This window comes from Moschus berezovskii, chromosome 17 (genome assembly GCF_049115385.1).
Source record: "Moschus berezovskii isolate FMDL1 chromosome 17, NW_MosBer_1.0, whole genome shotgun sequence".
Classification (NCBI taxonomy): Eukaryota; Metazoa; Chordata; class Mammalia; order Artiodactyla; family Moschidae; genus Moschus; species Moschus berezovskii.
The window spans coordinates 7,788,877-7,804,708 of record NC_142476.1 but is presented as its reverse complement, the minus strand read 5'-3'; the positions used below and the strand labels follow the sequence as shown (position 1 = coordinate 7,804,708).

The following is a 15,832-nucleotide window of genomic DNA, read 5'->3' as shown; positions in this document are numbered from 1 at the left end:
GAAGTGGGTTGTCATGCCCTCCTCCAGGGGATCTTCCCCACCCTCTGATTGAACCCACATCTCTTACGTCTCCTACATTGGCAGATGGATTCTTTACCACTAGCGCCATCTGGGAAGCCACCTTCTCCGAACAAGGGGCCAGACTAGCCCAAAGGCTTTAAGTAAGATATACCATTTTCAATTCACAGATTTATGTCTCCTTATTCATTAGGTCTGCAAAACAGACAATGGAGGTTGTATCCTGGAGTTGTTACAGATCTAAACAATCTGGATTACCATACAAATGACAGCCGCCCTGGAGGGTTACCAATTATGAAGGTGATACCCATATTTGATACCTAAGTTGATTTTTCACTTGGTGCTGAATTCGAAAGGGCAGAGTATGAAGGACATGATTTTTCAGCTCTCCCGGTCTTCAGGATGACCTTTAAAATAGCTCCCCTACTAATTTGCAAAGATCCAATAAATTAACTCTAGAAGTATTTCAAAGCATACATTTTAAGAAATCAATTATAATCAGTAAAGTACAAAATCCGAGCACATGCTCAACATTTTCAATGGCAAAGAAGTTACCTCAAATAAGAGTACACAAAACAAAGTTTACTTACATTCACACCCTTTGGATGGTGTCCACGTGAAATTTTCCTGACAAGTCAAAGTCAGAGGCTCGTCTGGAATAGGTCTGTAGCCAAACTTGCACTGATATTTCAACTCGGCCCCAACTTCAAATACTTCTTGATTGCTTAGCTTGTTGTCTCTTCCATCCCAGACAGCATGGGGAATGTCTGGTAACCCAATACAGCTATCTGATCATGAACAAAGTGCAAGGATGAAAGAAAGCTGTTTGGGGGATGGCAGACTGACCCAATAAGCCTGGCACACACCAGCCCCCATTCCCAGAAAAGGTATAGCTCATATTAACTGAGGAAGAAACAGATGGCAAAGGTTAAATGGGAATTCCAGGAAGAGACGTGACAGCATCAACCTCTGATAGACTATTGCCAAGCACTCAATGCACACAGCAATCCAGAGGAGGTTATTAAGGCAACACACCATGGTTCAGAAAGGGGCAATATCTAGGTTACTGGGTCAACCTCCAGGAGCTTAGTTCTCCTTCCATGTCAAAGCACTTCAGCATGGGAGTATCAGAGATCACTAGGATACACAGCACAAGTTTGCTGCTAAATACATGACATGTTCACCTGATTCTCCTTGCCTAAAAAGGAATTAGAATAAGAGTTGTGTTCCCCAGATATTATAACACTGTCACCAGGAACGTCTGATTTGAGCATAAACTTTGTTCCACATAATATTGGATTCTGCTTTTATTCCCTATTGGATATGCTGCCAAAGGTATATATACATTGAAGAAGGGGTGCAGGTCAGTCAAATCACATATTTATCAAATTTTGTCACTACATATGTAAATCATCACCGATTTCTCCTAATGGCAGAAGGAAATGAATATATCACAATGTAGCAGTGGCTTCCATTGCCAAATAACTATGTAAGCTTGTGCTAATTACTTAATCACTCTGTTTTGTCATCATTAAAATGTGATTTTTAAAAAAGTAATATCTACATCTTAGGATCACGGTAAATACTAAATGAATTAATTGATGTCATGCACTTAAAGCAATGCTTGATACAAAGTGCTTAATAATTCTTAGCAATAAATTTCATTAACCTTATGACTGATCTGTATGTATTTACAACTTCAAGGTATCAAAGCCAACATTAGCCCATAGAGCATCTCTTTGCAAATTTTAAAATGGAATATTGTGAAGGAATTTTACCTCCATCTTTCAAACAATTCTCAGAATATGTTTATTTTGTTAGTATGAGACAATTTACTAGTGTCTACTGAAATATTTGGAGAAGGCAATGGCACCCCACTCCAGTACTCTTGCCTGGAAAATCCCATGGATGGAGGAGTCTGATAGGCTGCAGTCCATGGTCGCATAAGAAATAAATAAATCTGCCATGTCTGTGATGCCACTGGAGTCAAAACTGTATGATACACATACATAGAAAATCCTCAGATAACACAGATTACTAGCAGGAAAAGGAAAAACAAAAAACAAAGTAAAACTTCCTCCTGACATGAGAAAACTAGAGAAAAGTACTAATTTAATGTAAAATGACTCTTGGGATTTAAGTGGGCTTGTGCCTGTGAGCATGCTACACCCATATTCCTGGATAATTTTAGATGCCAATTATGAAAATCCCTTTGGTGCATACTCACTGAGTTCACAAGTGGGAGGAGAAGGATGCCACTGGTTATTAGCATCACAACGGATTAAATTGTTGCCATTGAGGATATAACCTTTCTTGCATCTGAACAGAATAGGGTCTTTGTAGTGATAGATGGGTCCAAATCCAGACAGAATGATTCCATTTCGAACTCGTGGTCTGTGACAGACTATATCTAAAGAAACATAAAAAGGACATCTGAGTTATAAAAGAGAAATGGCGATAATGATGTGATTACTATTGATATATGGGTCTCAGGGAGACCTGATACAAGCCTACATCAAGTACATACAAAGAAAACATTTGAAAGCTCTATGTATGTGCTTTTAATTCCTAGGAATCTCAGCAAAATGAGGTCCTGCCATGTTAGTCAAAGTGGATAAAATCCTAATATTTCTCATCAAAGAAAAAAGTATTTGAAAACCCATTTTATCATTACAAAGAATAGATTGGTGGTTGCCAGAGGTGGGAATGTACAATGGTCAAATGAGTAATGTGGGTTAAAAAGTACAAACTTCCGGATATAAATGAGTCATGAGGATGTGATGCACAGCCTGGTGCCTATAGTTTATAACACTGCAATATATATTTGAGAGTTGCAAAGAGAGTAGAGTCTTAAAAGTCTCATCACAAGAGAAATTATTTTGTAACTATGTATGGTGAAAGATGTCAACTAGACTTATTATGATCAATTTCACTGTATATACACAAATATCAAGTCACTATGATGTACATCTGAAATTAATATTATATGTCAGTTATATCTCAAAAACCCCTCATCAATATCTAAAACCCAAAGTCCAAATTCCAAAGACCCCAAAATCTTCCTCTTCTAATGGCTTACGCTCCTGGATGATTTTGGTAGTGGGTCAGTGGCCAGTAGGGGAAGGCTACCCACTCCAGTATTCTGGCCTGGAGAATTCCATGGACTATACAGTCCATGGGGTCACAAAGAGTCAGACACGACTGAGCAGCTTTCACTTTCATGTTCAATGGCCAACAGTACTGATGTGATGGTTGTGATGTAGAGGCAGCCAGGGCATCCCAGATCACAAGCACAGAACAAACCCCCCCTCCCCCACCATCGAGTCCTGTCAGTCCTGCCACTTTAATTCCTTCAGGATTTCTCAACTTCTCTTCAGGCCAACTGCCATTGCCTCAGCTGAAACCAGCCTCACTACTCGGCTGGACAGCTGCAGCAGATGTCTAAGGGTTAAGTTATGTCCCACTTCAAACTGTTGCTCACTCCACAGCCAGACTTCTCCTTCTAAAATGCAGCACATTTACTCCCCTGGTTAAAGCCTTTCAATGTCTGTCCTTCACATTTGTTCTGAACTCCTGAAGACACACAAGGTCCTTCATAACCTAGCCCTGCAACCTTTCCAGCCTCAGGTCCTGTCAATTCCAGCTCTTATGCCAGTAAGATGAGTCATTCCTGATCCTGGCATGGCTTTTAGAGATGAAAGGGAAAATATCTTCTATGCTTATCTTTTACTTTTGACCTGCTAACATTGGTATGACTTTGTGTGCCCTATACACATATGTGGTTAACGTTACAAGTGTGGTGTCCACCCATATTTCTAGTTGTTCCAGGAAAACAGACAACTATATTTCCTATTTCATTTATACTAGGCGGAAACAAGGGACTAGTTTGGCCAAAATGTTTAATGAAAAGCAAGATATATCACTTCCAAGTCAAAGAACATATGAGTCAAGGACTGTCTACTCGTTCATGTACCCTGATGAGCTGATTGTGGAAGTTTTGTGGTTTTTCTTAACTTATTTGAGGGTATATAATTGCATTACAATTTTGTGCTATATTTTGCAGCCAAAAAAAAGGAGGGGGACAAAATTGGGTCATTTGCAGTGTTGTGGATGAACCTAAAGTCTGTCATACAGAGTGAAATAAGTTAGAAAGCGAAAAACAAATATTGTATACTAATGCTTAAAATTCTCCAAGCCAGGCTTCAGCAATAAGTGAACCGTGAACTCCCAGATGTTCAAGCAGGTTTTAGAAAAGGCAGAGGAACCAGAGATCAAATTGCCAACATCCACTGGATCATGGAGAAAGCAAGAGAATTCCAGAAAATCATCTATTTCTGCTTCATTGATTATGCCAAAGCCTTTGACTGTGTGGATCACAATAAACTGTGGAACATTCTGAAAGAGATGGGAATCCCAGACCACCTGACCTGCCTCTTGAGAAACCTGTATGCAGGTCAGGAAGCAACAGTTAGAACTGGACATGGAACAACAGACTGGTTCCAAATAGGAAAAGGAGTATGTCAAGGTTGTATATTGTCACTCTGCTTATTTAACTTCTATGCAGAGTACATCATGAGGAATGCTGGGCTGGAAGAAGCACAAGCTGGAATCAAGATTGATGGGAGAAATATCAATAACCTCAGATATGCAGATGACACCACCCTTATGGCAGAAAGTGAAGAGGAACTCAAAAGCCTCTTGATGAAAGTGAAAGAGGAGAGTGAAAAGGTTGGCTTGAAGCGCAACATTCAGAAAACAAAGATCATGGCATCTGGTCCCATCACTTCATGGGAAATAGATGGGAAAACAGTGGAAACAGTGTCAGACTTTATTTTGGGGGGCTCCAAAATCACTGTGGATGCTGATTACAGCCATGAAATTAAAAGACTTACTTCTTGGAAGGAAAGTTATGACCAACCTAGATAGTATATTAAAAAGCAGAGACATTACTTTGCCAACCAAGGTCTGTCTAGTCAAGGCTATGGTTTTTCCCGTGGTCATGTATGGATGTGAGAGTTGGACTGTGAAGAAAGCTGATCGCCGAAGAATTGATACTTTTGAACTGTGGTGCTGGAGAAGACTCTTGAGAGTCCCTTGGACTGCAAGGAGATCCAACCAGTCCATTCTCAAGGAGATCAGTCCTGGGTGTTCATTGGAAGGACTGATGCTTAAGCTGAAACTGCAATACTTTGACCACCTCATGCGACGAGTTGACTCACTGGAAAAGACTCTGATGCTGGGAAAGGTTGGGGGCGGGAGGAGAAAAGGACGACAGAGAATGAGATGGCTGGATGGCATCACCGACTCTGTGGACATGAGTTTGAGTGAACTCCGGGAGTTGGTGACGGACAGGGAGGCCTGGCGTGCTGTGATTCATGGGGTCGCAAAGAGTTAGACACAACTGAGCGACTGAACTGAACTGAACTGAACTGTATAGAATGCATATGTATAGAATCAAGAAAGATGGTACAGGTGAGCCTGTTTCCAGAACAGGGATAGAGATCCAGATGTACAGAACAGACGTGATTTTGGATGTTTTGTGAGGAGTTGTCAGAAGATATAAACAATCTGGATATAACCATGTAAATGACTGCCCTCTAGAGGATTTCCCAGGTGAGCTGCGCACTAACAAGGAACCTTAAAAAAAATAAAAATGTATATATGTATACATTTACATGTTGGTGATGGACAGGGAGGCCTGGTGTGCTGCAGTCCACAGGGTTGCAAGCAGTCGGACACAACTGAGCAACTGAACTGACTGACTGATATATGTATGAATATATATATACACACACACACAAACAAAAGCCAAACAAAGTTTTTACTGTTAAAAAATCTGGGGATTTTGGTATTGATTGTTACTGCAGTGAAGCCTATGTTTTCTGATTAATAATAGCATATGAGCAGCTGAACAAGTGAATGAATTCAACTTTGCCTTGATTAGTTTGTCTTTGAATCATTCCATTTCTCTTAATACATTCAGCATTGTCACTTACTTTTACAAGAAGGTGGACTTGGACTCCAGACACCTATTGTCTTATTTTCCACTCTGCAAGAAATGGAGGCTTTGCCTAACATGGAGAAGTCAGGGTCACAGCTGTAGGTGACAGAAGAGCCATATGTGTAGAAGTCTTCATCTCCACCATTGTGCCTCCCATTGCTGATGGATGGAGGAGGCTCGCACTTGACAACTGAGATGAGTGCAGAGGAAGAAATAATGAGGGAAGGCATACTAACAAATCTAACACTCATGATGCAAATTCTAATGGAGTATACAATAAGCAACAAAGAGGCACAGGTGTTTTATTACCTAACATGGTTTAGGTTTATAGTCAAGTCACGAGGAGTCTTTACTTACTTATACATTGAGGGAGCGGATCACTCCAGTCAACTCCTTTATCTTGGATCTCACAATGACTAGTAGCTGAGCCAACTAAGATATACCTGAATAAAATAGGCCAGAGATTTTAATGGAATTTGCCTTATTCTAAACGTAAATTGCCAAGTAATAAGGTCTGGATGAAAAGAAATATTATTCAACACTTAAAATGAAAAAACAATGATCTCTTAATTACTAATTACCATTTAGGCTAACTTGGAGTTAAATTTCATCATATCAAGGAGAAAGCCTTATTTTTGCACTTTTCTTTTATTTACTCATTTATTTAAACCATATTATTAAGCTTTTTCTACAGGGCATATATTCATCACTAATAAAAAAAAGTAAATGACAAGTTTTGCATTTAGTATCTCAGAAATCCACTTAAACTCTTTATCTAACAAGCTACAGATAAAGCAGTACAAAAGAGTAAAAATACACTTGAGTTTCCTATATAGTTTCATTTGAATAGAAGATCCAGATAAATTGCTGATTAAAAGAACAATTTTGACCTCTAATTTGAATCATTCTTCTGGCACTAGAGTTTGGCTTACTCTCATAAACCACTAACTTCCTGATTATCATCTTGTTATTCTTGCCCTTGAAATAAGTCTCAGTAATTCTTCCAGAACTTGTTACTTAAAAAAAAAAAATTATATATCAATATACCCTGAATATCAATAAAAAGTTCCTAAATAAAATAAACAAAATTTAAAAATACTTCAAAAGAGAAACATACCATAATCAAATAGGTTTATACAAAAAATGAAAGGAGCCTTCAAAATTAGGAAACATATCAATATATAATATATTGTTAAGAAATGAATATGTGTGTCCTCCCAAAATTCATATATTGACACCCTTATGCGCAGTATGGCTGTATCTGGAGTAAGGAAGTAATTAAGGTGAAATTAAGTGATAAGGGTGGGGCCCTGATTCACTAGGATTAGCGTTCTTATAAGAAGAGACATCACAGAGCTCTCTCTCTGTCAGCCTCTTTCTATTTCCACGCGCATGTGCAGAGGGAAGGCCATGTGACTGAACGCTCTCAGACCTAAATCTAGGACTTCCAGGCTTCAGAACTGTAAAAATAAATTTCTGCTGCTGTGACAGCCTGAGCGGATTAATATATACATGATGTAATAAATCTAAGAAGAAAAACACACTGTCATCTTGATACAGTAAAATGGCATTTGAAAAAAATCAAGCATTCTTAGCAAAAATATCCAATATAATGGGAAGCAGTGGAGACAGAGCCCTACCAAACTTAGGGGGGAAATACTCGAATTGTTTCTGCTGGAGTCAAGAAGAAGAAAGCAAAGGTCAGTATTAGTATTTTATTTGAGATAAAATTGCTAGCATAATTATGAGAAAAAGAAATTCAAAATATAAAAATTAGGAAAAATAATAGTATCATTCTTTTCAGATGACGTAATTGCTTGCCAGAAAATTCCAAGGGAATACAATTGAAATGCTATTAAAAGTAAGGAGTGGGGTGGCGGCGGCGGTGGTCGGTGCGGGAGGCGGGAGCTGGCGAGCCGGAGAGGAGGCGACGGCGGTGGCGGCGGCCGAGGCAGAGCCTGGAGAGGCGTGGCTGGACCAAGACCTACCCCGATGTGAGCAGGTGTCCTCTTCCCCTTGTCACCCATTGCCACTACGCCAGGGAACGTCCTCAAGCCCTGGCCCTCAGGGGAGAGGTAACAGGAGCCCGGAGCCGAGACCATGTGACGGCGCTGGCCCTCGCCACCGCCGTCCCCCCACCCTGGCCCCAGGCCCGGCACCATGATGTTCCGAGACCAGGTGGGCATCCTCGCTGGCTGGTTCAAGGGCTGGAATGAGTGTGAACAGACAGTGGCCCTGCTGTCACTTCTGAAGCGAGTCACCCGCACCCAGGCCCGCTTCCTGCAGCTTTGCCTGGAGCACTCACTGGCAGACTGCAGTGACACTCACCTGCTGGAGTCAGAGGCCAGCAGTGCTGCCATTGTCAGCCAGTGGCAGCAGGAGTCCAAAGAGAAGGTGGTGTCCCTCCTGCTGTCCCACCTACCCCTGCTTCAGCCGGGCAACACGGAGGCCAAGTCGGAGTACATGAGGCTGCTGCAGAAAGTGCTGGCCTACTCGATCGAGAGCAATGCCTTCATCGAGGAGAGCCGCCAGCTGCTTTCCTATGCCCTCATCCTGGCCACCACACTGGAGGACCGCAATGCACTGGCCCTCTGGCTCAGCCACTTGGAAGAGCGGCTAGCTATCGGCTTCTGCACCCGACCTGAGCCCACCTACCACTCTCGCCAGGGCTCAGATAAGTGGGGTGGCCCTGCAGAGCTGGGCCCTGGGGATGCAGGGCCAGCCTGGCAGGACAAGCCACCCCGGGAAAATGGACATGTGCCCTTCCACCCACCCAGCTCAGTGCCGCCAGCCATCAACAGTATTGGGAGCAACGCAAATGCAGGTCTCCCCTGCCAAATCCACCCCAGCCCGCTGAAATGCTCCATGTCGCTCATCCCCAGGAGCCCCCAGGCCTCTGGTGAGTGGCCAAGTCCAGAGGAGCTTGGGGCCCGGGCTGCTTTCACCACGCCCGACCATGCACCCCTCTCACCCGAGAGCAGCGTGGCCTCCTCTGGCAGTGAGCAGACAGAGGAGCAGGGCTCCAGCCGGAACACTTTCCAGGAGGACAGCAGTGGCATGAAAGACGTGCCCTCGTGGCTTAAGAGCCTCCGCTTGCACAAGTACACAGCCCTCTTCTCACAGATGAGCTATGAAGAGATGACGAGGCTGACCGAACAGCACTTGGAGTCTCAGAATGTCACCAAAGGTGCCCGCCACAAGATATCCCTGAGCATCCAGAAGCTGCGTGAGAGGCAGAGCATCCTCAGATCCCTGGAGAAGGATGTGCTGGAAGGTGGAAATCTGCGAAATGCTCTGCAGGAGCTGCAACAGATCATCATCACCCCCATCAAGGCCTACAGTGTCCTCCAGGCCACCGTGGCCGCCGCCGCCGCCACCACTTCTACTGCCAAGGATGGGGGCCGGGGGGAGCCACCGCTGCCACGTGCTGAGCCTCCCCTGGCTCACCCTGGCACAGACAAGGTCAGTGAGACCAGTGACCCTCCAGCTGCAGAGAGCTACCCCCCTATACCAGCTCTGGCTCCAACTGATGGCAGTGAACCAGTCCCGGCTCCCATCGCTGACGGAGACATCCCCAGCCAGTTTACACGGGTGATGGGCAAAGTGTGCACCCAGCTGCTGGTGTCCTGACCAGACGAGGAGAACATCACCAGTTACCTCCAGCTCATCGAAAAGTGCCTGTCTCATGAGGCTTTCACGGAGACACAGAAGAAATGACTGCTGTCCTGGAAACAGCAAGTGCTGAAGCTCCTCTGGACCTTCCCGCGCAAAGCTGCACTAGAGATGCAGAACTACAGGCAGCAGAAAAGCTGGGCGTTTGGCTCGAACTCACTCCCCATAGCTGGTTCTGTGGGGATAGGGGTGGCCCGGCGAACCCAGCGGCAGTTCCCAATGCCTCCCCGCGCCTTTCCGCCTGGCAGGATGGGCCTTCTGAGCCCTTCGGGCACTGGGGGCATCTCCCCTTGACATGCCCTCACCAGCCCCAGCCTTGGAGGCCAGGGCCAACAGAACCTGTGGTTTGCCAACCCTGGAGGCAGCAACAGTATCCCCAGCCAGAGCCGCAGCTCTGTGCAGCGCACCCACTCGTCACCCCAGGCCATTCTCATGCTCCCTCCAGACTGCCCGGTCCCTGGGCCTGACCTGGAGATCAATCCCACTCTGGAGTCTCTGTGTCTGAGCGTGACAGAGCACGCCTTGGGTGGCGAGCATTTCCTCTTTCCCTGACCCAGCTCCCACCTACCCAGCAGCGTCTCCACCTCTGAACTGAGCAACTCAGAGTCATCCTGAGGGCTCCCTAGGGGAGGCCGGACTCCAGGGAGCGCCTGACTGGGATGACAGGCTACCTGAGCACCTTTTCTTGGGCCTCCCACCAGCTCCTGATCTTCCTCCCTTCCTCCCTTTCTTACCACAGATGGGACAGACAAAACCTCCACCATCTGACGGGACCCACAGCCCAGCGCACCCATAGGCTCCCCGGGCGGCGGGCGGGGACCAACCCCCACGGGCTTCTCCGCGACAGTGAGAGGGTGGGCTGGCTCAGCTATACATTCTAATATTTTTCTACTCTCTCACCCTTTTAACTTTTGTTTAACGTTGGCACACGCCTTGCTCACTCCCAGGCCCGTCAAGGGATCTCTGCTGAGGCCCAGGGAGGTAGGGGGCAGCCAGGATAAAGGGGGCAGGGACTGGCCAGCCTGCCTGCCCCCTCCTTCCCCCCTCACCTGGCCCTGTCCCACCCCTGCCTCCTCTAGACTGCCGACCACCTGCCCCTCCCAAGGAAAAAGTCTCTCCCAGACTCACTGACCCAGTCTCTTGTGGGGCCTGCTCAGAACCATCTGACATTTGGGGAGAGATGAGAGGGGTAGATAATCTGCCCTCCTGAGTGTTGTTTGAGAGGAGCTGAGACAAAGGCTCTCCCTCACCTCCTTACCCCTCTCCTGCCCCATTCCCATCATTCCCCAAGGACAGGAGCCACCCTCCTCTCACTCACTCCCTTTGCCCTGCTTATCAGAGGTTCTCTGCAATTAATTTCGGAGGTCTATTTAAGATACATGTTTATATAGTTCTTAACGGTTTTTCTCTCTGATCATTCCCTCTCAGTTTTAGAATCCTCAGGCCTCTCTCTGAGCCAAGAAAGTGGCAGGGGGGCCTGAATTTTATGAGGGGAGAGGGCAGAGCCCCCTCCTCCACACCCCCTAGCCCTTCCCCACCCCACCCCTAGCCCTGGCTCCGCAGATGCAGAGGTCGAAGGCTGGGAGCCAGGGCAGCCAGTGAGGTCAGGAAGTCTGTTGCCTTAGCGTCTCCTACCCCCACCAACATAAATTCTTCTCCACTCCCAAGTCTGGCTGCTGAAAGACTTGGGGGGAAAGAATAAGGGAAAGGGGATGGTTTTTGGTTTCCTTCCCCACCCCTATCCTCTTTTCTTTTACCCTTCCCCCACCCCACCCCCCAATTCTGTCATGACCACACTTAAGTGGAACACTATATATCATAACCCAGAGGTTCGTCCCAGCCCCAGAATCATGCCAATCTCTGTTCCTACTGAGGGGTTGTGCTGGGGCCCAGTTGGAGGGAGGGGATTTGGGGGTTCAGGCTATGGGGAAGCCAGGGTCCCCTCTTCCAACCCCATCCCCTCAACCCCCCTTCACTGGGACATTCTCAAGCTTTTCACACCGAAAAGGAAAAAATGTTATTTTTAGATACATTTTATGAATAACTTTTGTTATGAATATGGCTGGTAACCATTGTGTATGTTATTAAAGATACAAAATGTTGGGAAAAAACAAAAAACCAAAAAAAAAAAAAAATTAAAACCACCACCCTCCCTGCACTCACCCATTCCCCAGACCTTCTTGCCTCTGCCCTCCTGGCCTGGACCTCCTTCAAATCTGACCCAGGGTGGGGGAGGAAGCCAGGGGGTGGGGTGGCCCTGGGGGCCTGCTCTAGGTCCCCACCTCCTCTCCCAGTGCCGGGCTGGGTGGGGCGTCAGGTTTATTTATGTACCTCTTGCACACTCATCAACCTATGCAAGTCCCCCATCCTGGCCCCTCCATGTTTCTGTGCTTTTGCTCATTCCCCGCCAACTCCCAGGGCTTCTCCAATCCTCCTCCTAGCCTGGGGAAGTGGGATGGACAGGGGCCACCTCGTTTTTTGGAATCAGCAGGGTGTCCCTCTTAAGAGACCCTCACCTCCTCCCAGCCAGTCCTGGCTTGTTCACTACCCATCAGGGTGAGCTGGGTCTGCCTGGCACTGGGAGGTGGTGAGGGACATCCCCAACAAAATGGGAGGCAAGAGCTGCCCCCTTCCCCGACCTGTCAGCAGAGTGTGCAGGACGCAGGCGGCCCCACTGTGATGGGCAGGATCCTGACCCACTCCTGCCCCTTCTCAGCCCCCGCCCCTCCACCACGATTTCACCTTCCCTTCTATTCCCAGCCCCACTGGCAGAATCAGCTTTGAGTAACTGTTCAGTTTTTCTCACTGTTGGAGAAGACTTATTTGTTGGAGTTTCACTTGTTTAATGGTCTGGGCTTATTTTGGAAAAAAGAACAAAAGAGAAAAAAATAAATAAAGGAGTGAATTCAGTATATTAGATGAGATACAAAATTAATATATAGAAATCCATAGTTTCCCTACATAGAGATAAAAGTTCTTTGAAGGTATACTGGAATAAAACAAACCATTCCAAATATCAAAAATAAAACATGAAATCAAAGAATAAACATAATAAAACCTAAATGGGGAAAATCTTTAAAACAATCCTGACACAAACACACACAAGACTAGGACAAATGGAAAGACAGCAAATTCTGGGCTAGGAAGGTTCAACATCATGTAATGTCTGTGCACCTAAAGTTAGTTTAAAAAATCAATGTAATTTATTAGAAATTAAAAATCAACTAATTTTAAAGTTCATCCGTTCAGTCGCTCAGTCGTGTCCGACTCTTTGTGACCTCATGGACTGTAGCCTACCAGGCTTCTCCGTCCATGGGATTCTCCAGGCAAGAATACTGGAGTGGGTTATAAGCAAACATAGTCAGAAAAACCCTGGAAAAGCACAGGAGTAAGGGAGGTACTTCAAAGCAATGTTACATAATATGAAAACTCAGTAATTAAAACAAAGAGGAACTGGTTGTGTGACTATATAGATAAACTAAAAGCATTCAGTTTAAGTTCAAAATAGACTATATTCACATGGAAATTAAATATAGTTTTTAAAAGTGTTATCACAAATTACTGAATTAATCATGGACTTCAATAAATGGTGGCAAGACAATATGAAATCCATCTAGGGAAAGATAAAATTGGCTAGTGCCTCTGAACTCTCTGAATTAAATAACATTAAACCATAAAAGTAGTTGAATAATTGTGGGTAATTACAGTCTTCAAGCAATGAAGGCCTTTTGACTATAACTCAAATCCAAAAGCCTTTAAAAAAAACTTGATAAATTCAACGTATTTGGCACATACATTTTGCTTGGCAAGAAAGAAATACTATAAACCAAGTCAAAGGAAAGATGACACAGTGAGAAAAAATGCTATAATTCATTGACATTTAAAAAGAAACAAAGGAGTTGAAGTCAGTTTACACATAAATAAATATAGATATCTTTTTGTTGTTGTTCAGTAGCCAAGTTGTGTCCAACTCTTTGCAACTCCATGGACTGTAGAACGCCAGGTTTCCCTGTCCCTCACCATCTCCCAGAGTTTGCCCAAGTTCATATCCATTGAATTCGTGACGCCATCCAACCATCTCATCCTCTGTCACCCTCTTTTCCTTCTGCCCTCAATCTTTCCCAACAGCAGGGTCTTTTCCAATGTTTAATTTGTTCTCATCACATGGTCAAAGTATTGGAGATTCAGCTTCAGCATCAGCTGAACATTTTTTAGATATATGAAATACGCTCAACATCACTTATAAATAGAAAAATGCACATTAAGACTACAGGGAAGCCATTCAACAGCAGCAGAATACACATTTTTCCCAGGTACCCAGAGAAATTCACCAGGAAAAATTATATCCTGGACCATGAAATAAATCTCAGCAAACATATAAAAATTTAAATCATGCAATGTATATTTTCTGACTATAATGGAATTAAACGAGAGACAAATAACAGAGAGACAAGAGAAAAATCTCAAAACAATTGAAAATTAACTAGCACAGTTCTAAATAATCTATGGTTAAAAGGAAGTCTCAAAGGAAATTAAAAATACACAGAATAAAAATGAAACTATGACATAAGAGAATACATAGAACACAGATAAATCAGTGCTGAAATGGAAATTCATAGCAATAAATGCTTACATTGGAAAACAGAAAACTTCTTAAATCAGAAATCGAAATTCCTGCTTTTAAGAAACACTGAAAAAGAAGAATTCATAAACCCAAAGCAAGGAGAAAAAAGGAAGCAAAAGCAGAAATCAGTAAGTTTAAAACAGGAAAACAATAAAAAAATAATGAAACAAAAAGCTGACTCTAAGAAAAAAGCAATAAAATTGGTAAATCTCTTGTAAAAATGATAAAGGTAGAAGACAGAAGTCAGCAATATCATGAATGAAACAGAGAATTTCACTGCAGATCCTGCATCCACCGAAGGGAGAATAAAGGAATGAACAATTTTATTCTCATAAATTCAACAACTTAAAAGAAAAAGAATAATTCTTTGAAAAGTACAAAATGCAGGAAATTCAAAACAAGCAATTTGAGTAATCTTAGAACCATTAAAGAAATTGACTTCATAATTAATAGTATGGAAAAAGAAATGTCTAGGCCCAGATAGTTTTATAGGAGAATTCTATCAAATATTTTTAAAAAATTATCTTCCAGAATCTCTTCTGGAAAACTGAAGAGAAAGGAATACTTCTTAACTCAGTTTATAATGCTTATCATTACTCTTATATCAAATTCAGACATAGTACAAAAAAAGAAAAATATAAACCAATTTATCTCTTAAAATTATCCACAAAAATTCTCAGCAAAATATTAGAAAATCAATCCAAGAATTTGTAAAAACAATGATGCATCATGTCCAAATGAAACTTATTTGAGGTAAACAGGTTTAAAACTTGAAAACTAGTCAATGTAGCCCATCATACCAATAGTATAAAAATAAAAAAGGAAAAGAAAAATTTTGTGATCATATGCAGAGTGATGAATAAAAAGCATTTTAAAAACTCCAGAACTTTTCATGATAAAATCTCTCAGTAAACTAAGAATAGAGGAGTACTTCACAATAAAGAGCATCTATAAAAAAAAAAAAAAACAACCTGTACTAACATACTTAGTGGTGGAAGATTGAAGTTTTTCTCCAAGATTGGGAATAAGGCAAGGAAGTCCACAGTCACCATGGCTGTTCAACATAGAATTAGAAGTTCTAGCTAGTGCAATAAGGAAAGAAAAAGAAATAAAAGATACACATTGTAAATGGGAAAAAATGTTATTTCTATTTATAGATGACATTAATGTTTAAGTAGAAAATCACTAGCAACCTACAAAAACAAAACAAAAATCTTTCAGAACTAGTTTAGTGGATTCAGTAAAACAGCAGGACAAAGATCAACACACAGATTCAATCATATTATTATATACCAAGAACAGATATGTGAAAATCGAACTTTAAGAGACAATGCCATTTACCATTGCTCCAAAGAAAATGATACAAATGTAGATATGAATATAATAAAATATGTATAGAAAACATGTGCTAAAAGTTACAAAATTTTGAAAAAAAAATTTTTAAAGACCTAAGTAAATGGAAAAGAGTATTGTGTTCATGAATTGGGAGACTAAACATTTTAAAGATGTCAAATTCT

General features: G+C 43.0%; 1 protein-coding gene and 1 pseudogene across 1 annotated transcript in view; one reads left to right on the top strand and one right to left on the bottom strand.

Annotated features, from left to right (window-relative positions):
• The window catches only part of LOC129551007 (zona pellucida sperm-binding protein 3 receptor-like), a 57,474-nt gene that overhangs the window by 35,303 nt on the left and 6,339 nt on the right, over positions 1-15,832 (bottom strand). The window contains 4 exon segments of the mRNA XM_088845163.1: positions 609-806; positions 2,246-2,428; positions 6,015-6,209; positions 6,377-6,462. Coding sequence (XP_088701289.1) covers positions 609-806; positions 2,246-2,428; positions 6,015-6,209; positions 6,377-6,462 — 662 coding nt within the window.
• LOC129551720 (protein Smaug homolog 2-like) lies at positions 7,958-10,459 on the top strand (annotated as a pseudogene).